We start from the raw sequence: 23,565 nt of genomic DNA, 5'->3' as shown, positions 1-23,565 counted from the left end.
GAAAAAACATGATCGAAGGTCGCACTGTTGTGTTCAGGTAATCTCTTCAAAATATCCACCTTGTACCCTGACAGTGACATGTTTTTTTCAATGGAAGGCAGCCTCCAGGAAGTTATAGATTTCAGAGATTCTGAATAAGACTCTCTAGTCACGTTCCCTATGCAGGAATTCACCCTCGCGTATCATCAAGTTTTCATCCTGCAAGAGCAGAGCCACAGAATCATCTTTCCCCCAAAACAAAGTGAAGCATGGGGCAAAGGGCTGGAAGGGATGCTTAGAAGTTGGACTGAGCCGAGAATCAAGGAGGGCAGAAGGAATGGCTGTGGTCGTGAAAAGAAAATAAGATGCAGGACTGACTGGGCAGCGTATTCTGTCTAAGGCAGGCAGGCACTAAAAGGACATCAGATAATGGGTGAAGGATTATGAACAAGTCTCTTATGGTAACCAGTCAAGCTTAAGAGCTAAGGAGGAATCTCTATGGCAGAAAGACCACTGAGAGCTCTCCAAGTAGCTCAGATAGCATGGCAGAAATGAAACAGAAAAAGCTGAGTGTAAACCTGTTACTGAAGACCATGCAAGGGGAAAACCAATTACAACTTGAGGGAGAATTCAGCAGTTGTCACTCCAGAAATAGAGGGCCTGACTTCTAAGGGCCCAATACCTACTGAAGGATGAAGGTGACTAGAGAAAGCATTGCTTAATCTTTACTACCACCATGCCCACAAAGAGAGTGCTTGGTTTCCCAAGGTCCTGCATTCACAGTTTGCTGGAGGAAGGGGAGAGAGGAAAGGTTTTTGTACCACATCAAGTCCCTCAAGAGCTAAATAAGATTTACATATCTGACATTGTGAGCTGACTGGTGGGCTGCAACAGAGCTTCAGTTATAAATAAAATAATTTTTACTATCATTTTTCATGCTAGGAACTCAATGCAGTTTACCAACATGGATTTATCCTCACAGCCATCCTGTGACATAGGTATGTGTCAACCACTCAATGACAGAACCTGCCTGGTAGGGATCAAGACACAAAGCAGAAAAGCTTGTAGGTATGCAAGAGACAGAGGTATTCACTTTCTTTGGACTGGGAGCCTGCAACATTTCTTCCAATCATCTCCTCTAATTTCTAAGAGAAGACAAGTGGCAAAGGTGAGAGAAGACCAATGTGCTGCATAACCCTTACAGATAAACAGGGCTCTGAAGTCCAGGGCCTAGTATTTCCATTTTGTTACAGAGAATTAAGAGAGAAGACATTAATTAGACTGGGTTTTCACTTTAGTGCAGGAGGGAGGCAGTCAGAATCCCTGAGCCTGCAAGTTGTATGTGGAGGTTCCTCGAGTCTCAACCACTTAAGAATTGACTACACCTGCCACAGGAAGGAAGGAACATGAACACTGCAGTCCTGACTACAGGAGAGAGAACAGGGATTGCTTGAAGAGTATCCACCTTATTCCTCTGGTTGCTAAGACTTGTGCAGAATAAATGGAAGGTCCAAAAATAAATACTTTCCTTTCTAGACTCTGCCGCCACACCTTTTCCTCTTATCCTTATTTCTTCTTTAGGAGGCCTTGTGTAGATCAGAAAATTGCCCAAGTTTTACTTAGTCAGTTTTTAAACTAAATTTAGTTTAAAAAATGCAAACCTGTGTGTGGACCCTTTTATTTTAGTTTAAAGGGTAGCTTATTTCATTTATCTTAATCTGATTCCTAAATGGTTTAAAATAAACTGAAATAACCAGATTAACCAAAATAAATCTGGATTAAACCAAAATAAGTGTTTGCACAGCCCTCTGCACCTATTTTTCAAAATCACACCTTAGGCAAATTGATACAACTCTCATGCAGACAAGGTCTAAGTAAAAATGGGGAGGAAAGAGGGAGAAGTGGGAAGAAAAGCAAAAGAAACAGAAGATTAAGCAAGGTTCTCAGTGTGACTGAGGTAAACACATTACAGGCAGTCCCCGGGTTACGTACAAGATAGGGACTGTAGGTTTGTTCTTAAGTTGAATCTGTATGTAAGTCGGAACTGGCGTCCAGATTCAGCCACTGCTGAAACTGACCAGCGGCTGACTACAGGAAGCCCGAGGCAGAGTTGCTCTGCCCCAGGCTTCCTGGAATCAGCCTCTGATCAGTTTCAACAGGCTGAATCTGGACGCCAGTTCTTACATACAGATTCAATTTAAGAACCCCAGGCGTCCCCAAGTCAGCTGCTGCTGAAACTGATCAGCGGCTGATTCCAGGAAGACTGGGGCAGAGCAACTCTGCCTCGGGCTTCCTGTAGTCAGCGCTGGTCAGTTTCAGCAGCAGCTGACATGGGGATGCCTGGGGCAGAGCAGCTTGGGTGCTCTGCCCCAGGCGTCCTGATTCAGCCGCTGCTGAAACTGACCAGCAGTGGCTGAATCAGGACGCCTGGGGTAGAGCAGCTGGGGTGCTGCTGGGTTGGTCCAGTAGCGCCCAGAGCAACGCTACGGGACCAACCGGCAGCGCCCCAGCTGCTGTACCACAGGCGTCTGGAGCAAAGCCGCGGAGCACGGGGGCAGCGGGACAGCCCAGACGCGCCGCTGCTGTCCCGCTGCCAGCGTCCTCAGAGGCTTTGCTTCCCGTCTCCCTGGTCTGCTGGTCTCCAGCAGACCAGGGAGACGGGCAGCAAACCCCGTTTGTAACTCGGGGACTGCCTGTATTGGAAAGTACCATGGGGAACCTGGCAATGTATGCTGTTTGTGATTGACAGTTGTTTTAGTTCCCTGCTTTCCCAGTTGGTGCTGCTAACCTTAAGAGTACAGTGAACTATGTAGATGCAAACCAAATACTAAAATTATTTGTTTAGAAAATACTCTGTTTCCTTTATCATTCTCACTTTTGTGTAGTGTGATCACATTATCTAAGCCCACATTACGTACCATGTGTATATTCTACACTGGCAAAAGCTTATTTTCACATGCCAACATTCTATATTATGTGTCTAGATACCTGATTTTTTTTTAATATAATACAGGCACTCTGCAACAATTTTTATAAAGACCATCATAAACCTAAATGGCCCAGCTTCATAATGTCAGTTGTATAAAAGGATTATAAAGCATAAGTACAAAAAAGGCAAGGCTAGATAGACAATATTTCAGCAGAAGAGGAGATCTAAAATTAAAGAATTATTGCAGATAGAGTATCTCTACAGACTTCCAGCGTCTGATTATAATATGTATGCAAAGGTATTCAATGTACTATTCACTTACCTTATTAAAATGATTTTAAAAAATCCTTGATTATAGCTTTACTAAGGATTAGAAATATGTGAAATTAATGTTATGACATGGTCATATTATTTCATCCTGTTGGAACACAATAATTTCCCACTTCAGTGGCCTTTGCCATATTTAAAAAAAAAAAAAGTAATACCATCAATATGTCAGACATAAACAGAACTTCTTGCCTAAATTCTATTTGCATGGGAATTCAGAATAACTTTATAGCAGGTTGTCTCTTAGTTTTTTAAAAACAAAAAACTCTTGAAGGTAGTTATATAGACAAAAGCTGAGTGACTGAATTCTGCTGTTGCTGTGTATGTCACTGCCTGTAGTGAAGTAAGCTTGCTTCTTATTCTTGTGGTCCTAGAATCGCATCCATTCTCTTGCTTTACTCAGAATGTGTTTAGAGCTGCTGAATAATCAAATACAAGTTACAATGTGTTTCTGCAATGCCTTTCTTCTTGTTAGTCTAAGTGGGCAATTTGGTGTCTAACTCATGCCCTTGAACAGGTTGTAAAATCGACATGTATACTTCAAAGAAAAGGGTTTTGCTTTCATGTTAACTCAACCCTGGATGTCTCCTGAACAGAAACTTGCATTTGTACAAAACCATCCCCAGTGGTTCTGTGAAATGAACTCATGGTTTTTTAGATTAACTTCTCTGAAATCACTTCAGCAGATATCACAGCACATATTAAGTTACACAGATAATTAGAGGGCACAGATGTAAATGTGCAACAATAACCTATCCTTATTGACGTAGATCTGATCCCAGGAAAAGTGTGGGTTTTTTTTTCAAATATGTAATGATTTACTTAATTATATGAATGTAAACTCTAGGGGTGAGGAAAAAGATGCTCTTGTTAAATGAGACAAGTTGTCATCAGCTGTTGTATTTCAAATCAATAAATAAGAGAGCTGAGAATCTGTAATGTTGCAGTCAAAGTGCTATATGTGCACATACATTTACATGGTAAACCCCATATCAAAGGTCACAGGAGTATAAACATGTTGGTTTCTTTCTGCAAATTTGATTTGATTTAGGCTTTATTGATTTGTTCCTAATATCTACTTAGAACGATTCGCTACACTTGACTGCAGCTCAGACACATTTTACCAAATTGCATTGCACACGGCAGAAGCCCCCTCTAATCTTAACTTCACTATACTCAACAACAAAAATACAATTGCATGTTGCTAGGAATATTGATAGTCAGGACTAGAAAATACTTGTTTTCTGTTTCTATGGTTGCAACAGCCCTTAAGAAAGATATAAATTTCCCTGCAACAACTAACTGCATATTCATTTAAGGTAGATCTAGTTCCAGATTCCTGAGCCAGAATCCTCCACCTGTTCACTAACCCACAAAGCCAGAGCTGCATACAAATCATTTCTCTTCTCAACAGAATTCAATGAGCAGCACAACTGGTTTGAAAAAAAACACAGCAAATTTTCAGCCTGTATATACAAACACAATGCAAACAAGTGGAACATTCTAGTCATATTTTGTAAACACACATTTGGGATCAATGGAACACCAAACATTCAGGCCCTAGATTACAAAACTATGTCGTCATCTAGTTGTCAGCTCCCAGTTTAGACAGTCCTTGTCGGAAATCATGTAGTTCATCTATCTTCCCATCTAGTACGTCTAAAAAATTCTTTAATTCAGTTTTAAGGTTGTTCTGTCTCTGTTTGTTCTCTTCAACATTTGTCCTTAGCGTTCTCACTTTCTCCTCAAGCTCTCTGTTCTTTCTTTCAGCAGTCTTAAAAAAAAAAATTGAAAAGAAAAGAAAAAGAAAAAATAGCATGAATCTATAAGACAAATGAACAATATTTACTAGGGCAAAGCAAGAATGTCTCACAGACTTCAAACATTTTGCTTTGACTTATTAGTCTGCCTAATACAAGCACCTCTAGAAGCAATTTTGACATGATAGGGCTACATTTGTTTTAATCTGACTAATGCAGGGAAGAATACAGATTAAGTAGAAAAGATGCTTTGCATTAGATTTTGTCATTTGGTTGATATCTTTAATTTTGTAACTCTAGCAATATATGCACAGCCATATATGCATAATTTAAATCCAGCTGAATTTAGTTTCTCTGCCACGTTCTCTCTGGTAGTGTAGCTTTGAAAAGTAAGCTTTTACAAAACATTGCCTGAGACATAACATTGCTTTATTAAGTTCTGCAAGATCTCTTTTGAACTACTTGAGTTATACTTTGGCTGAATATTTAAGCATATTGTCATAGTTGAAAACAATGTTCCCCACTTGGGATGTGAGCTATCATGTAATTGAATAGTCGTGTAACCTCATGAAATTTTAGTGGTTACATGACTATTTGATAGTCTCAAGGGGCAGGGCCTGTGCGTTTCCAGCACTACTCCCAGGGAGCCCCTGGCACCAGCTTCTGCCTACCCTTCTCCCACTCTGCTGCCTCTGTAGGAGCTAGCAAGCAGGGAGCAGGCAGGTCTGCGGAGCCAGCACGTGCAGAGAGCTGGCTTGAAAGAGGGCTCTCTGTGCATATCTGCTCCCATCTGTCCCCCTCACCATCTGCGATGCTGCCTCTATCAGAGGCAGCAGCACGGGGGTTGGAGGGACAGGCAGATCTGGTGCTTGTGGGGAGCCTGCTTAAAGCCAGCTCCTCACGAGCACCAGTTACCCACTCTCCGCCTTGCTGCCTCTGATACAGAAGTGGGGCAGGGGAGGTGGGAAGAGTGTGTGTAGTCGACAAGATTAACATAAGCTCAGGCTTATCAGTTATTTGTATAGTCAACTACACACTGACACCCCTAGTCCCCCCACTGCAGTTTGCTCTAGTAAGTGTATTTTCTTAGAAACCCATTTCTCATTTCATGAGTTTTTCTTCTGTTTTTCTTCATTTCACAATAGTGTAAATGACAATGGTTAGACAGGCTTACTTTTGCTTATCAGACTGACTGTTATCTCACTGTTTCCTTGTGTTTACCCCATGTGTTAGTGGCATCCTTTGGTTAGTCATGTGTGGAGCATGTGATTTGGTTCAAGAGACAATGATCGCTAAATCACTAATAGTCATCATACTACAACCAAACTTAACATCCTTGTACAAGGACACAGAAACTAGGAGTTCAGGGGGTGTAGTAGCATATACAAAATTTACAGTTTTGTTCAGTGGCTTTCAGCATGCCTACTATAAAAACTTTTCTAATGACACTGTCCTTGTAGGATGGAAAAAAACCTGCAAAATCTCACTACAGTAACATTTAATTATAAAAGGAAATGACACAAAATTAGTACGCTTGTGAGATATAAATTAAAAGGAAGCTGTCACACGCTTTAAATGCCTGCAAGCAGCACGGGGACTATTTAAAAACACTACATTAGCGACTCTGACAACATGTACAAATCAAAAGACGACAATAAAAGGATCAAAAGGATGCCACCAGGGCTCAAAGCACAGTAATGGAGGCTGCAAAAAGACATCCTTTAAAATTTGGAAGTCAAATCCTACTGAGGGTAACAGGAAGGCAGGAGAAGGGCAAGAGTATAAAAAGGCAGGTCAAGAAAGCATTTGAGGAACAATTTGCAAAAGATGCAAAAAGAGTAAGAATTTTTTAAGTACATCAGAAATAGGAAGCCTGGGGCCACTGGACAATCAAGGTGTTAATAGAGCACTCAGGGAAAACAAGGTCACTGAAGAGAAGCTAAATGAATGCTTTTAGTCCATCTTTGCTGCACAGGATGTGGGGGAGACACTCACACCAGAGCTATCCTTTTTGGAACAGATTTGAAGAACTGTCCCACACTGATGTGTTAGTAGAAGAGATTTTAAAACAAACTGATACATTGAATAGTAATAAGTCACCAGGACTAGATGGTATTCATCCAAGAGTTTGGAAGGAACTCGAATATGAAATTGCAGATCTACTAATAGTAGTATATAACTTATTGCTGAAAAAAGGCCTCTGTACCAGATAACTGGGAAGTAGGTATTGTAACATCAATTATTACACAGGGTTCCGGAGTCAACGTTTACAATTATAGGCTAGGCAGCCTAACTTCAATTCCAGGGAAATCAGCTGAATCTACAGTAAAGAACAGAATTACCAGACAAGCAGATTAACAAGATTTGTTAGGGAAGAATCCACACGGCTTTTTCTTTTTTTTTAAAAAAAGTGAAGACATGCCTCACCAATATAATAGAGCTCTTAGAGGGAATCAACAAGCATGTGGACAAGGCTGATACAATGAATATAATGTACTTGAATTATCATAAAGCCATTGACAAGGTCCCTTACAGGAAATTATCATGGATCAGTAACTGATTAAAAGACAAGAAGCAAAGGGTAGGAATAAGAGTAAGTTTTCACAGTGGAGAAAGGTAAACAACAGGGTCCCTAAAGGATCTGTCCTGGGACTTGTGCTGCTCCACATAACCATTGGTGACCTGGAAAAAGGGGTGAACAAGGATATGACAAATTTCATAGAGGATACAAAATTATTCAAGATAGTTAAGTCCAAAGCAGACTGTGAAGAGCTACAGGAAGATTTCACAAAACTGGGTGAGTGGACAACAAAGCTGCAGATGAAAATCAACTCTAATAAATGAAAAGTAATGCACAATGAAAAATATAATCTCAACTGTACATAAATAAGTCCTAAATTAGTGGTCACACTTAAGAAAAATCTTGGAGTCACTGAAAATTTCCATTCAATGAGCAACAGTGGTCAAAAAGGCTAATAAAATATTAGGATTTACCTATATTAGGAAACTGATAGAAAACATGGCAGAAAATATCATAGTGCCACTATCCAAATCTATGGTGAGTCCACAACTTGTGGACTGTGTCCAGTTCTGTTTGTCCAATTTCATAAAGGATATAGTGGGACTGGAAAAATTTCAGAGAAGGGCAACAAAGATGATGAAGCATATGGAGAAGCTTCCATATGAGGAAAAACTAAACAAATTAAGACTGTTCAGCTTTAAAAAAAAAAAAAAAAAAAAAAAAAAAAAAAAAATGACTAGGAGGCCTATAAAAATGAATAATGTGGAAAAAGTGAATAGAGAAGGTTATTTATCCCCTTCCCACAATGCAAAACAGAGGCTACATCTACACAGCTTCCCTCTTCTGCAAAAGCTTATTGAAAGGAAGTGCAGATTAGCATATTGCCACGCTTCATTTGCATAATTAATTAAGTCAATTTTGTGCAAGAGGTTTTTGTGCAAAAAGGCATTGTATAGACAGCGCCTTTTTATGCAAAAACAGCTCCTAATTATGCAAATGAAATGTAGCAATATGCTAATCCATGCTTCATTTGCATAGGCTTTTGTGGAAGAGGGAAGTGTGTAGACATAGCCATAGTGTCATCTATAAACAATGCAATACAAACAAGGGAGGAAGTACTCCCCGTTCCTCACACAATTAACCTGTGGAACTCATAGCTGCATTCAAAAAAGAAACAGGTAAGTTCAAGGAGTGTGTGTCCATCAATGGCCATTAGCCAAGATGTTCAGGGATGCAACCCCATATTTGGGCAATCCTAAACCTCTGTTGGAAGAGGACGACAGTTAGATAATTCCTGCTGGCCTGTTCTGTGCACATTCCCTGAAACGCCAGAACTGACCATTGTTGGAGACCATGTACAGAGCTAGAAAAGCCATTGCAGTTCTTATACACCTGTTGTCTGAATTCATACTTTTATTGCACAGGGTAGGGACTATCTCTGTGTTCTTTGTTAGTAAAGTAGATACCTCGGTGAAGACTGATCCATGACAGGGACCACCCTCACGTCCAAATTCTTGAATGAGTCATTTTGATATATACAGAGTTCTAAAGCTTTAAAACCAACCAGATTAAAATATTTTGGTGATATTTAGTAAATATTAGCCTAAAAATATAGACAACATATTGTATTTAATAAGATGACCCACCTTTTTGTTTAAACTTCTCACCCATATTATGTAACTAGCTTTTTTTTCAACTAGTACTTTTTCTTCTTTTCTCTCTTTTATAACAATTAGCTTTAGCTTTCATCATAATGTTAAACTGAGTTGAATACTCAAGAAGGCCACTTGAAAGGAGACTGGTAAATGTTTGGCAAACTCTGTATGTGAAGCAGTCACTTCTAGTAGCATTGCATATGAAACAAGGCAAAGAAAGGGCAGCATAAATGCTGGATATAGACTATGCTGGAATCTGCCAGGTGACAGTTGCAATATGATCCCAGTAACAACTTCTTCAGATAACCAGGCAGAGACAGGAAGGATCTATAATTACTTCTAATTTGGGAGCAGCCACAGTACATTTTGCATGTAATCAGCACTCACTTTTATTAATTGGGGGTCTCTTATCTTTATCAGTAAAGGTACAAACAGGAAAAAATATATAAACATGAGAAATATATATTTCCTTTCCACAGTGTTGAGATTAATTTATTTGCTGAACAGTACCTGTAATTTCTGAGATACAGATTCACATTCTGACATTAGCTGGGGTATAATTTCACCCTGTTTTCGAAGATCCTCCAATTCCTATAAAAAAGCCAACATGAAAATTAAAACAAGCTTCAGTTTTAAAATAAAGTAATTTGAAACTGTGAAATAACTTTGTACAAGTACATCATATGCCACACACCACTGGGATTTAAAAGAACTGAAAATGTTTTGACTTTATAATAGGCAGTTTTTAATTTAGTAAATTAAATAAAATAATATTCATTTTTGCACTACACTGAATTAATTATTGCTTGACTACATGGTTATACACCCAAGCATAATCTAATCTCCAGCTAGTTATATTTAAGAATTCTCACTACACATGGACACATTCAATGAGAGAGACACATCTGAAACACAGTAATGCTAGAGAGACCTATGGGTGATAGCACACAGCAAATTAGATACAAGTTAGCAATGATACATGGCAGCAAAAAAGGTCACTGGATTTTTTAGCTGCATCTATAATATCTCACAGCACAGAAATAACAGACTTTGAGCAACACCACCTGGGATGCCGTATTCAATTCTCAGCGTCACATTCCCAAAATGGTATGAACAAACAGAAGGGAGTTAGAAATGAGCAATGAGACAAATAGATGGCTGGATTTAAGAGGAAAGCTTTAAAAAGTTTGTAGTTCTGCTAATAGCAAAGGCAGTGGTGACTTGGAGAACGTATTTGAAAACTGTAAATTACCAAGGGCCAAATAATTCCCTGCAGCCTCATTTAAAGCTGCAGAAAGGGGTTTTCTGGATGAAAACATCCACAGAGATTTGCTCCTAGTGATTTCCCCTAGGATCCAGGAGGAGGCAGGCTGTGATCTGTGGCGCAAGCCATAGGATCTGTCTCAAAACGTGGGATTATTATTTTTTTGGCTAGACAGACTAAATAAATAAAATACTGTTGTATCCAGCCTTATCAGTCCTCAATCTAGTCTGATATAGGCTAGCAAGTAAAGTTGTGGGATATGTGACGTATTCTGTTCCAGCTACCTGTGATTTCACAGCAGAATAAGAATATATAGGAATAGTACCTCATACTCTGTTATAAAATTACGCAATAAAAAGTCTCTATGTCTCCAGATTCCATTTCTCCAGATACAATACCATGTCTCATATTTCAGTTATAACCCAACTTTCAAAAGAATCCGGTCTATTTCACAATGGGTTTATATTTGCTTCCAAAATTTTTGCCAAAAATACCACTCCACCCAAAAACTGAGCATTCTCGATGAGCAATTATATCATCCAGGACATCTCCAAGATTGTGTGTTCTTCTCCAACTTTGTGACCATTATTTCACAGGATTAACGTAAAGGGTCAAATTGCTTGTTAGCATGGACTGTTTCTGACCACCATGTTGAAATCAATTAAAATCAGCATTTAATGCAAGGGTACCAGGCACGGACCCAGATATGCAAAAAAGATGTTAACTGACACAGAGACTCTACTACTCTGTGTCAGCAAGTCTTGTCAGGCCTGACATATTCACTACACCTCCCATGGGGAATGTGGGGGGAGAGGGAGAAAGAGTCATGATATTGATTTAAAAGTGACACATAACAGATTGATTGAACTCTAATAGCACAATGGTTATTAAGTAATAGAGATGTAGCCGTGTTAGTCTGGTCTAGTTGAAACAAAAGACAGGACTATGCAGCACTTTAAAGACTAACAAGATGGTTTATTAGGCGATGAGCTTTCGTGGGCCAGACCCACTTCCTCAGATCAAATTGTGGAAGAAAATTGGTATATATGGTCATGCCAATTTTCTACCACAATTTGATCTGAGGAAGTGGGTCTGGCCCACGAAAGCTCATCGCCTAATAAACCATCTTGTTAGTGCTGCATAGTCCTGTCTAATGGTCATTAATGTTACTGCAAACGCTTTGTAATAACTCTGTAGATGAAATTATGGATACTCTCTGATATTATGGCCTAGAAACTGTAAACAGGCAAAGATGACAAAACAGGTTTTTTTTAAATATACAAGATAATGAAAATATTGCAGAAGATGCTCTGTCAGGAAGAGGACTCTGACTTGCTGGCTCTGGGTCAGCCAGTGACTAATCCTCCTGCAATTTTGTAAGCGGGAAGCTTTGACCCAAAGAGCACCTCAGTACAGAGGGTAAGAATGTGTGTTGGTATTAGGAAATGAATTTCAGTTGTCCTGACCAAATCAGTGTTCCTCTAATATGGTTATAAACAGTATCTAATACATGTCAAGAAATAGGTCATTGGAAAACTAATAACTCACTGATCATTAAAATACTTATTATGTATGCATGAACATGTATTAAGAGTTAAGTATAAATGATAGAATGATTTCAAAAATATGTTTAAGCCAGGCATGTCAGGGGGAGTTGATAAACAAGTCTATCCTAGGCAAAGGCTAGGGTGCAAAGTCACTCACTAGGGTGTAAAGTCGAACTAAGGTACGCAATTCCAGCTATGTGAAAAGCATAGTTGGAGTCAACATACCTTAACTTGTCTTACCACAGCATCCCCACTGTAAGGAGTTGATGGGAGAAACTCCTCCATAGACTCACCTTACTCCTTGAGACCCAAGGCAATGAGAACTCAATCAGAAATTGATTTACTGGGTCTTTACTAGACCTGCTAAATCAGCCCCTGGGAGATTGATCTCCGCAGTATCAATTTCTCAATAAGTATAGATAAGGCCAAAGGAATGTTTGTTTCTCTGACCAGCCCCACCATCAAACCAAGACAATGAAGATCAATTTACATATGAAGTAAACAAAGCTATCAAGTAACAAATAGGGGAAAAGACAGCAGGGCATTTACATCCATCAAGAGAGAAAAGCTTGGTTTATTTTTCAAAGACTACTGGTTTATAAAGACAAGGGGTCTGAACCGCATGTGATAAGCAACTGAATCAATTGATTGAGAGGTATTTTAGAAAAGTCTATGATACACTGGTGATAATATCATAAAATGTTTGCATTAACACTATATAAGGAGTTTTGTATACCTATGGAAATTAGGCATTAGAGTATTTCAAAAGGAAGGAACAAGTGTCTCTTGTACAGGAAGGAACATAGCAGCTATTTATCTGCCTCCTACGTAAATTAAGTATGATGGAATCAAAACAATGAAAGCCTTAGATATACACCAAGGATGGGAAGTCCCACAGTATGAGGTCATCCTGCCTCTTTAAACAAGACTGTTGAACTTTGGAGTTTATAAGCCAAGACAGAAGCCATCTTTAGCATCTATCACTCGATGGACTCAAGTGTAGACCTACCCTCACGGTGTAACCTGCCTACTTGTAAGTTGGCTGTGAGCATGTGCAGTTGGAAGCTACAGCAGCAAAGCACTGTGAGGCATCCAACATTGCATGGCAAACAGTGACACAGTATCTTATTGGTCTGGATTACACCCCAGAACTCAGAGTAACCCACTACATTTATTTTGAGAAATGAAACCCCCATTCATCTTTAAGCATTCAGGTGCTATTATATACGTCTGTGGCTTATATTTTTTTTGTCCAAATGCCTCTGTGCCACTGTCCAACCCTTCATTTTGCTCTCTTCCCTTTTCTGTTCCTCAAATGCACAAAATTTTTTTGCTTTTTTTGCGGCTGCATTTGTGAGCAGGCTTCATGCTGGTTTGCCTTACAAAGCCAAGAGCAGCTTATGTATGGTGGTTTAGAGATAATCAGAAATCCACTAATGTACGAAAGTCTGAAATCAAGCTGATATAGTTCATTCTCAAAAAGGAATGGAAGCTAGGCCTGTAATATTCATGAGTCAATCAATTTTCTGGCTGATTTGGTGTCTGGAGAATGTGAACCTCAAGGAAAATACTAGCACAAAATAGGTGTTATTACCTATGCTATTAGAATAGAAAGGTTAGGAAGAAAGCATGATATTTCCTTTGAAACTCAGTGCTGAAAACTGTATTATATTTTTAACTGCGCACCAAAATCCATCTCCCTAACCAGTTTCTTGTACCATCTTAAAAACTCCTTAATAGCACTGCTTTTTAAGAGCATCAACTGAGACGTTATAGTGGTACTAGGTAAGTTTCACTACACCTTCTGTTTGTGTTTGCTCTTGAATGGGCACAAACATTTGCTTTCTACAGTGGTGGTGGGGAAACCCAAAGATACCATGACTTTTCCCCCATTCAAGGGCTATAAGTTTTCAACAGCATTTGCAGTAGGTCTAATCTACATCCCCCATCCATCTACCATGATACGCAGCTTCAGCTACCTGAAAAGCATAGCTGAAGTTGATGTTTTTAACCACAGTGTCTTTCATGCAATCAGGTCAGTGGCTGATGCTCTCCCGACGACTCTGCCTAACCTTCCTGTCCCAATGGAGTACTGGAGCTTACGAGAGAGCATTTGGAAGTCGATTTATCACGTCTAAGCAGAGACAATAGGTGGATCGACCATTGGTGGATCAATCACTGCAGCGTCAATCTACCGTGTAGTGGAGATAAGCCCTGAGCTAAGATGACAGATTTAGGAACCATGAATGAATCTTTAAGTAACATTTTCTAATGTTAATATCAATCTTGGACTTAATTATTAAAATCAGAAGGTATGGCTGGCAAAATAGTAAAATATAAGATCCCACTGAAAGACAGCCTCACTTGCCTTCATAAAGATATTAAATACTCTTGTAAAGGATGCCTTTTTACAGACGAGCATCTGAAAGTCAACCACTCCCCTCCTTTCAAATAGTAAAGCGATAAGAGCAAGGGACTGAGAGTAGTGATTCTGAGATTCTGTTCTCAATTTGCTGTGTGAAGTTGGGCAAGGCAAATAACTTCTTCAGCCCATTTCACCCACCTGTAAAATGAGGACACCACTGTTTACCTATCTCATCAGGTATTACGCTGCTTAACTAACCAATGGTTTTAAGAGGCATTGAGATCCTTGGAAGTATAAAGTATCATTTTTATGAACTATTATCACACTCAAATGCCACATCAAATTAAAAAGTCAGAATCTACATGTTGTAAATGAGTGCTTAGGGAGCACAACTGAGCTAGGTGGTCAAAATTGTCTTACAACAGCTAGAAAGAGCAGAAACCTAAAATGCTGGGCTCCCTTTGACTATGGGTGACACATTATGCAAAGCAACACATACAGAGAAAAGCAAGCAGGCCCACTCTGACTTTGAAGAATTTGTGCCATTTCTAAGTTTATTTTACTTACTAGTTCTTTGTCTTGAAGTTCTGATTCCAGTTCCTGGAGGCGCCTGCTCAGCTGTGCATTTCTCTCTCTCTCTTTATTTATTTCATTGCATTGTTCTTCTAGCTCTTCAATCTTTAAAAAAAAATCAAGCTCCAGTTCTCTGCAAAGCCAGGGGAGATCCTCAGCAGGTGTAAATTATCCCAGCTCAATGGAGGTATGACAATTCTCATCCGCTGAGGATTTGCCCATTAGAGTGTATCAGTTAGTACAACAGGTCAAAGTTACCACTGTCATATTTGAAATTAAGAACAAAGTAACCCATTTACAGACACTCTAGGGAGCCTCACAGGATGTGTTTATTGTAGCTCACATAGTGTGTTATGCAATTACATGGGACTGTGCAAAGCACTGGAATGTTATAATTAGTAACGATGAGAAATGAATGGGGACAAATTTGCACTCCCATTTTTATGCAAGTCTGAGCCAGTAATCTACAAGGAGGGGGTTTTAAAAAAATATGGTATGGGGAAGAAAGCTCTCTGGAGATCCCAACATTGTCTCCTCAAGACCTATCTATTATTCCAGAAGGAATAAGAGGGTTGGATACAGCATTAAAACTTAGCCAGAAGGATTAGTACAGAGTGACAGATGGTGCTTTGTTTCCTCACACAGGGAATGTGCTTACTGATTCCACACTTCTTCCATCCATCTCTGGACTCAGATCTTGTGTGCGTGTGCTGCTCCTAGGCTACCAGGCTCTCTCCTTAACTTGTGTTATTTCATTCTCAGTGTTTGGCTACTCTGAAACTGTACTTGTCACCATGCTATGTAGATCAACATGCACAAATTTTTATAACCAAATTAACACAGGAGAGGGACCTTCCCAGCAGCCCATTCTGGTGCAGCACCAATGCCTATTGAGAAACCTATTTGAAAGAGGAAACATAGAAAAATCTCTTTCTCTACAGGAACATCACAACGCCATATGCAGGCAGTGCAGCAATACAAACCACAGAAAGCATGTGTTTCACTATAGGTACCTTAACCACTGAGCCAGAATAAGGAAGTGTTTTGTGAACCTGTTCATTTTGGACAACACAGAGAAAAGTGGCACATTTACACCTGATCATGTCAATGAAAGCAACTTTTCAATGCAACATTACACAAAAACAAACCAGGAGTAAATAATGTATGTTGCGCACTATGCTGTTTAGCTGTAATTTACTATTTCAACAAGTCATTTCTCCCTTATACATGAAAGAAACCTTCACTGCTAGCCTTTATAAAGAACTATTAACTCTTTGCTCTAGGAACCAGATTTATCTAACAACCTAATGTTACCTTGACACTAACAATTAGTGCCAGGAAATCTTGACACACAGCATGGATTAAGCAGTCCTCTAAATACAGAGGAAGCATGTTGAGAAGCACTGATTTGCTCTACTGGAATTATCTTTATATTCTGAGAGTGATGTCCCCAAACTGTACACAAACAGATATAAAATCTTCATCTTGCAAAGACAAAGAGAATTCCATTAGGTATTTTAGTGCCCTGACAGACAGGGAAGTTAGGAAATATCTGTCTATCAGCAGCATTCCCACAAGCTATATTATTCACCCGGACAGAAGTGGCATGCAAAAATGAAAGAAAGGCATACCTAACTCCTGAAAACAATAGAAAATTAAAAATTACTTGCAATGAGCTTTATACATGGACTGCCCCAGTGAGCTGAATGTGTGAAAGGCAAAAACAGCAGCAACAACGGGACCCAGCTTTTTGGAAAGTTGCTTAAGATCAATAAGCTGAAATTATCCCTACAAGCAGCATTCTCAGAAACAGAATTCCACTGTATTCAACAGACTTGTACCAGTGCATGGGCCAATTACAAGCTTTTGATAGATAGCACCATATTATTTCAGTGACAGTGTAAGCTACTATTCTAAGCTGGGCTTTTTAAAAATCTAAATTTACATCTCCCAAGTGTTCTCTCTTGTGGTTCACATTCAATTCCTATACTGCAGTACTGTGAAATTACACGTTCGGTAAGAATGGGAAAAGGCTTTTGGCAACAATCTCCAACAGGCTTACGGAGTTGAAACATGCTGCTTTGAAGCTGGTGGGTCTGATTCTCAGCCTGGCTTCTCCTCCTCCTCCTCCTCCCCCTTTTAGTGCTTACAGTATTGAGCATACAACTTGTGTTATTACATAGCTGTCTGATTTTGAGATCCGATTAGCATTATTGAGTTTTTAAACCAGCCACCTCATCACAAGGTATGAGCACAGGGCATTGATATACTATAGTGAAATAAATTAGGAGAAGAGCACGCTATAGTAATCATCTTGGTTGATGTTCTCTTTCCCTTCATCCTACCCAACAGCACAGACAGTATTGCAGCTCCCCCAACCAGGTAGCATGGAATCTTGGATGATATGAAAGTCCCTGGTCACCTACTGACTTCCAGTTCTTTACCTCCTGCATGCTGGAGGCAAGGAGTAGCAACTCTCTCAGGCCAATCTATACACAAACCCAGAAAGTCGGCTTAAGGTACGCTACTCCAGCTATGTAAACAATGTAGCTAGAGTCAACATACCTTAAGCCGAGCTTGGTGCTGACTTTACAGTGGGAGGTTGATGGGAGCAAATGTTCTGTTGGCTTCCTTTACTCCTTGCGACAGAGGAATACCACACCAACCAGGGAGCCATTGGTATTCGATTTAGCGGGTCTTACAAGACCCGCTAAATTGAACATCAGAAGATTGATCTTTGGCATGTAAGTATTCATGTAGCTTCAGTCTCCTCTACACCGTACTTCCTCTCTAGCACAAGAAAAAGACAAACCAGCAGAGAAGCCAGGATACATAGAGAACATCACATGAGTACAAAAAAAGATGCCACTGCTGTCTCTTCCTCAGCTGTGAGAAGAGGGGCATTGGAAAAGATTTAGAAATATTATAGATTTTTTTAAAAGCTTAATTTCGTAATATTATATTGAATTCATGTTTTAAAATAATAATTCAAAAAAGTTTGGCTCTGGATTTTATATAAATTTGGGTATGGTATGACTGAACTTTGTTTTTTTTCTTCTCACCTTTGCTGCAGCTGCTGACTGACTTCCTCTACTTTGTTCAGTGCTTGGCTGCAGATTCTTCAGTAGCTTTTGGTTAGTATTTGAACAACTTACTGCTAGTTATGTTTGTAAATCTCATACAGCACCAGCTTTTTGTGGGAACAGTAGCTTGGGGTAAGGAAAGAGAAATAGGAGAGGAGTCTCCAGGCCAGGGTAATCTGACATTTCAAATGGTGCTTGGGGGGTTTATTTTATTCTATCCAGCCCACTGGTGTTACCTTGTTCCTGAGTTGATCATTTTCTTCCTTGCATTCTGAAAACTGCTTTTTCCAATTCTCTACACTGGCAGCAGATTCTTGGAGCGCAGAGGTCAGCCTAGCATTGCTCTCCCTCAGAGTCTGCAATTCTGTTTCCCATTTCTTTACATTGGAAGAACTGAAAACAACAGGCTAGAGTTAGATTTACTAATGCTTTAGTTCCGTTTATTTCTCTATGAAAACACCTGATTGCAGAGGTGGATGGGAAGCTGAATTAAATAGAGCATCCCAGTGGAATGACCATTCCACACTGACCCTCTGTCCTAAGAGTACATGATCACTCATCTTCAATGAACTGCCCAAAGACAAAACTACTATTGTCGGTGCCAGATGTGATGTTTAGTTGATAACTGCGATGTGTGCTGTCTGCAGTCATGAATTTTTACTGCATTCTTTACTTCCTGTCCTAAACTGTATTGAAAGGTAGCTGTGAATTGTTAAAACAGTGGCTGCATTTCAGATGGTACTTGCACATCATGTATGTATAAAGCATATTGGGATCTTTCAGGATGAAAAATATTATATAAAATACCATAATATTAAGCCAAGAAACATATATATATATACACTCTTTAGGTAAAATACACTTTCACTTCTTTTGTTCTGTTTTAAACTCTATAAAGATATCAGGATACTACTACTGAAGAAATAAACATTCCAGGACCTTACAAGCTCCTGAAGTAAAGGGTGAGTGATGTGCCTTTTAAGGAGGTGAGGGACAACGGATGGAAGAAACTGAAAGCTCCTGGTATCTCAGTTACTACATGTTACTAGCCAGTAAAAGTGACCTCAGCCAGTAAAAATAAAGAATTACCCCATTAAAATTAAAAGGAGAGTTTGATATTCTCCTCAGGATTGCTTATTGTATCCTATGGCTTATATAGCTTTTGAAAAAACCCTTAAAAAGGCATTCATGACACTGATGTTATTTTCCTTTCTACTCATGGGCGTATTCAAATGCTGGAGGTAGAGATGGCAAATAAGTTCCAAGAAAAGAACTATGGTATTTTAATGTCGCAGCTTAGAACATTCCAACTTTTTATTTTACTATGGCTACAAATTATAGGGATTTGCCTTGTCAAATAATTTATTAAATCAATGGTACACAATGTGATTTCAAAGCATATAAGTATATTTTTCAAGTGGTGCACAAAAATTTTTAGAATGCTACATAAAGTTACCTTTTTTCCATTAATATTTTATGGTGAGCTAATAATTCGCTTTTGTGATTTTACATACCCTCACCTGTTTTTGCAGATAAAGAACACACATTGAAACCAAAAACAGAAGAGAAGATTGGCTTCATACATCAACAGCAGTAATTGCTCCCTGATGGCCTAAATGTTATTTCTGCATTCATAGAACCACACATCCACGGTCAACAATGTGATCTGGTATTGCTAGAGTAAATGAGAGTTTACTTCATCATACACCAAATCAGAAAGAAACTAAGTGGTAAATCTCCCAATTTCACAACAGAAGTATCTACTAAAGTCGGCTCATTCACCCATCCTTCACGGAGTGATTGTGCAATCCAGCCCAGGACTCCCAGCAAGCCACGGGGGGTAAGGGGTGGGAGGGGCCTATGCGTTACAGGCCCTCAAGCCATGCCCCTTCCTGCCATCACGATACCCTTTCCCCTGTCCTCAAGGTCGTGCCTAACAGCAGTACCAGGCAAGAATAAAATTGTAAGACGCATGGATAAACATAATTTGTTGGGGAAAAGTCAACATGGTTTCTGTAAACAAAAATCATGCCTTACTAATTTACTAGAGTAGACAAAGAGGATCCAGTGGATGCAGTATACTTAGATTTCCAAAAAGTCTTTAACAAGGTCCCTCACCAAAGGCTCTTAAGTAAAGTAAGTTGGCATGGGATAAAAGGGAAGGTCCTTTCATGACTTGAAAACTGGTTAAAAGACAGAAAACAAAGGACAGTAAGTTTTCTGAGTAGAGAGAGGTAACTAGTGGGGTCCTCCAAAGGTCTGTCCTGGAACCAATCCTATTCAACTTATTTATAAATGATCTCAAGAAAGGGGTAAACAGTGACGTGGCAAAATTTACAGATGATACCAACATGCTCAAGACAGTTAAGACAAAAGCAGACTGTGAAGAGCTTCAAAAAGAACTCACAAAACTAAGGGATTGGGCAACAAATTGGCAAATGAAATTTATGTTGATAAAATGTAAAGTAATGCACATTGGAAAAAATAATCCCAGCTGTACATTCAATATGATGGGGACTAACTTAGATACAGTTATTCAAGAGAGAGATCTTGAAGTCATTGTGGACAGTTCTCTGAAAACATCCACTCAGTATGCAGTGACAGTCAAAAAAGCAAATAGAATGTTAGGAATCATTAAAAAGGGATCGAGAATAAGACAGAGAATATCTTATTGCCTCTATATAAAACCATGGTTGCCCACTTCTTGAATACTGTGTACAGATGTGGTCTCCTCATCTTAAAAAAAAAATATTAGCAATGGAAAAGGTTCAGAAAAAGGGAACAAAAATTATTAGGGTTTTGGAACAGGTCCCATATGAAGAAAGATTTAAAAGACTTGGACTTTTCATCTTAGAAAAGAGGAGACAAAGGGGGGATATGATAGAAGTTTATAAAATCACGACTGGTATGGAAAAAGTGAATAAGGAAACATTATTTTTTTATTCCCACAACACAAGACCTAGGGGTCACCAAATGAAATTAATAGGCAGCAGGTTTAAAACAAAGAGAAGTTTTTCTTTACTCAGTGAAGAGTCAACCTGTGGAACTCCTTGCCAGAGGATGTTATGAAGACGAGGACTTTAACAGGGCTCAAAAATAGCTAAATAGATTCATGGAGATTAGGTCCATCAATGGCCATTAGCCAGGATGAGTAGGAATGGTGTCCATAGCCTCTGTTTGTCTGGAAATGGATGACAGGAGAGGGATCACATGATGACTGCCTTTTGTGCTCCCTCCCTCTGGGGCATCTGGTACTGGCCACTGTCAGCAGACAAGATACTGGGCTAGATGGACCTTTGGTCTGACCCAGTATGGCTGTTCTTATGCCATCCCTCCCCCACACTCACCGCAGGGGAAGAGGGTGGGATGATGAATGGAAGGGATAGGGCTTGCACAATCGCTCCAGCCAGGGATGGCCTGCAGGCTGGGAGTTTGAGACCCCTGTTTTAAATGAATGCAACAACATTTGAATAATTATTGCTAATACTATTATAATGTACATATAGTAAGCTATAATAACTATGCCTATTCAATAGTCAGTGATCTAAATTGTATAAGTGAACCTTTGGTGATTTATTAAGAGATATATATATATATATATATATATATATATATATATATATATATATATATATTTTAAAACTTTAAAGAGGACACATTTTAGCAGTGAATCAGAATTCCTCCTAAACTGTCAGCAGTTAAAGTTCACATGTGAAACAGCTGGTTTTTTTTTAGGAACACAAGTACATTAGAAATTCAGGAAAAGGTTTAAGAGATACATGCAGTACATTCTTGTGTACGTAAGCACCTTAGTGCTAGGACACCAATTATTTTTATTTCAGTTTACAATAACTCTCAGGCAGGCAACAACATGGATCCTATTACCACTTTTTTTATCCTCTTCACTTTTTTTAATATAAGCTGTTTTTATCTATCTTGGTCTGCCTTTTAAAAAGTATAGTAACTATTAGGTCAGCTAGCTGTTTCCTTACTGAACGATCCCTGAATATGTATATGTATATGTACCCACTAGCGAAGCATTACCACACAGGCATTCAGTGCAATTTAAATATTCACCTTTGGGCTAAAGCAATTTTCAGTTTGTCATTCTCGCTTTTAAGATGCGCATCAGCAGGGCCACCATGAGATGCCTTCTCATCGTCTGTTCCATTCACGCTGGATGCCCGAGTAGAAGATGGTGTTTCACGTCCAGATTCCTGCAGCACAATCCACAGATTAGTATTAACATAAAATTTAAAATTATAGAAATGTAGGGCTGGAGGGGAACTTGAGAGTTTATCAAGTCCAGCCTCTGGGCTGTGGCAGGACTACATAGATACAGACTGTCCCTAATGGGCAGGTGTTTGTTCAACCTATTCTTAAAAATCTGCAATGATTCCACAACCTCCTGGGAAGCTTATTCCAGAGCTTAACTACCCTCTTAGTTAGAAAGTTTGTCCTAGTACAGGACTGGGCAAACTCAGGCCCAGTGGCTGGATCTGGCCCATCAGGCATTTCTCTGGACAACCCCACTGATTAGCAGAAGTGCATGCTTAAAGCTGGCCACCAGCATGGTGTGTTTAGCTACCCCTCCTTGCACCTTGCTCCATCCTGCAAGCCCAGCTGCTTTCAGGAGCTTCCTGCCAGCTGTGCAACAGGATGAGAGGGAAAGGGGAGGGTTCAAGTTCAGATGTTCCCCTGCCCCTATCTTTACAGATCAGGGGTTTGAGAGAAACACAGTAAGGAGAGCTGCTCCAATCTGAAGCACATGACTCAGGGGAGTGCAGAATGGGAGTAGGGGGATGAGGCGACAACAGAGCAAGACAGATTTCCCTTAAAGACACAGAATGCAGCTTCTCTCAACCAGCACACACAACTAGGGTTGCCAGATGGTTGAAACAAAAATACCAAACACCCCTCCCCCCCAAAACAAAACACCGGGAAAAAATGCTGAAGGGAAAAAGGGGGGGGGGAGACCAAAGTTGTTGAGGGAAAAAAAAAAAGACAAAAAAAAGCGCCAAAATAATAAATAAATAAAACAAACAGCATTAAAAGAGCATGTTTAAGATTGAGTGCAGGGATAGGAACAGGGGAGCGATTGAGCAGTAAGACCCAGGGGAAAGCATTGCTTCCCCTAGGTCTTTTGGCCGGCAGCCATTTTGTGCCGGCAGCCTTGGGGAACCAGGTAAGCATGGGGGCTGGGGTCGGGGTGCTGGAGGTGTTGGGGGCCAGGAGGAGGCTTGGGGGGGAGGGGGAGAGGCCGGGTGCTGAGTGTTTGTAGGGTTGCCAGGTGCCCGGCATTTTCAACTCCGGGCCGGGGAAAAATTCAGAAAATACTGGACATCTCAAGTGTCCGGTATTCTCTGAATTTTTTTTACCGGACAGGAGACGAAAATACTGGACTGTCCGGGTGAATACCGCACAAAAATTATTGCCCACTCCTATCTCAGTAACTAACTTAAGTCTTTAAGCCCCCAGCATGGCCTGGAACATGCTGTGCCTCCAACCACTGCCAACAGCTGGGAGCCCTGGGCCCTTTTGAAGCAATTCCGCCTCAATTGC

At 39.8% G+C, this 23,565-nt stretch overlaps 1 protein-coding gene across 1 annotated transcript in view; it reads right to left on the bottom strand.

Annotated features, from left to right (window-relative positions):
* Positions 1–2,482: 2,482 nt before the first annotated feature.
* The window catches only part of HOMER2 (homer scaffold protein 2), a 129,260-nt gene continuing 108,177 nt past the window's right edge, over positions 2,483–23,565 (bottom strand). The window contains exons 5-9 of the mRNA XM_075897142.1: positions 22,081–22,220; positions 18,240–18,396; positions 14,915–15,025; positions 9,682–9,762; positions 2,483–5,009 (exon numbers count right to left, since the gene is read on the bottom strand). Coding sequence (XP_075753257.1) covers positions 4,821–5,009; positions 9,682–9,762; positions 14,915–15,025; positions 18,240–18,396; positions 22,081–22,220 — 678 coding nt within the window. The 3' untranslated portion in view covers positions 2,483–4,820. The remainder of the gene's footprint in view (positions 5,010–9,681; positions 9,763–14,914; positions 15,026–18,239; positions 18,397–22,080; positions 22,221–23,565) is intronic.

Source organism: Pelodiscus sinensis, chromosome 14 (assembly GCF_049634645.1).
Source record: "Pelodiscus sinensis isolate JC-2024 chromosome 14, ASM4963464v1, whole genome shotgun sequence".
NCBI classification, from domain to species: Eukaryota; Metazoa; Chordata; order Testudines; family Trionychidae; genus Pelodiscus; species Pelodiscus sinensis.
Note: the sequence above shows the minus strand (reverse complement) of the source record. Positions and strands in the feature narration are given on the sequence as shown.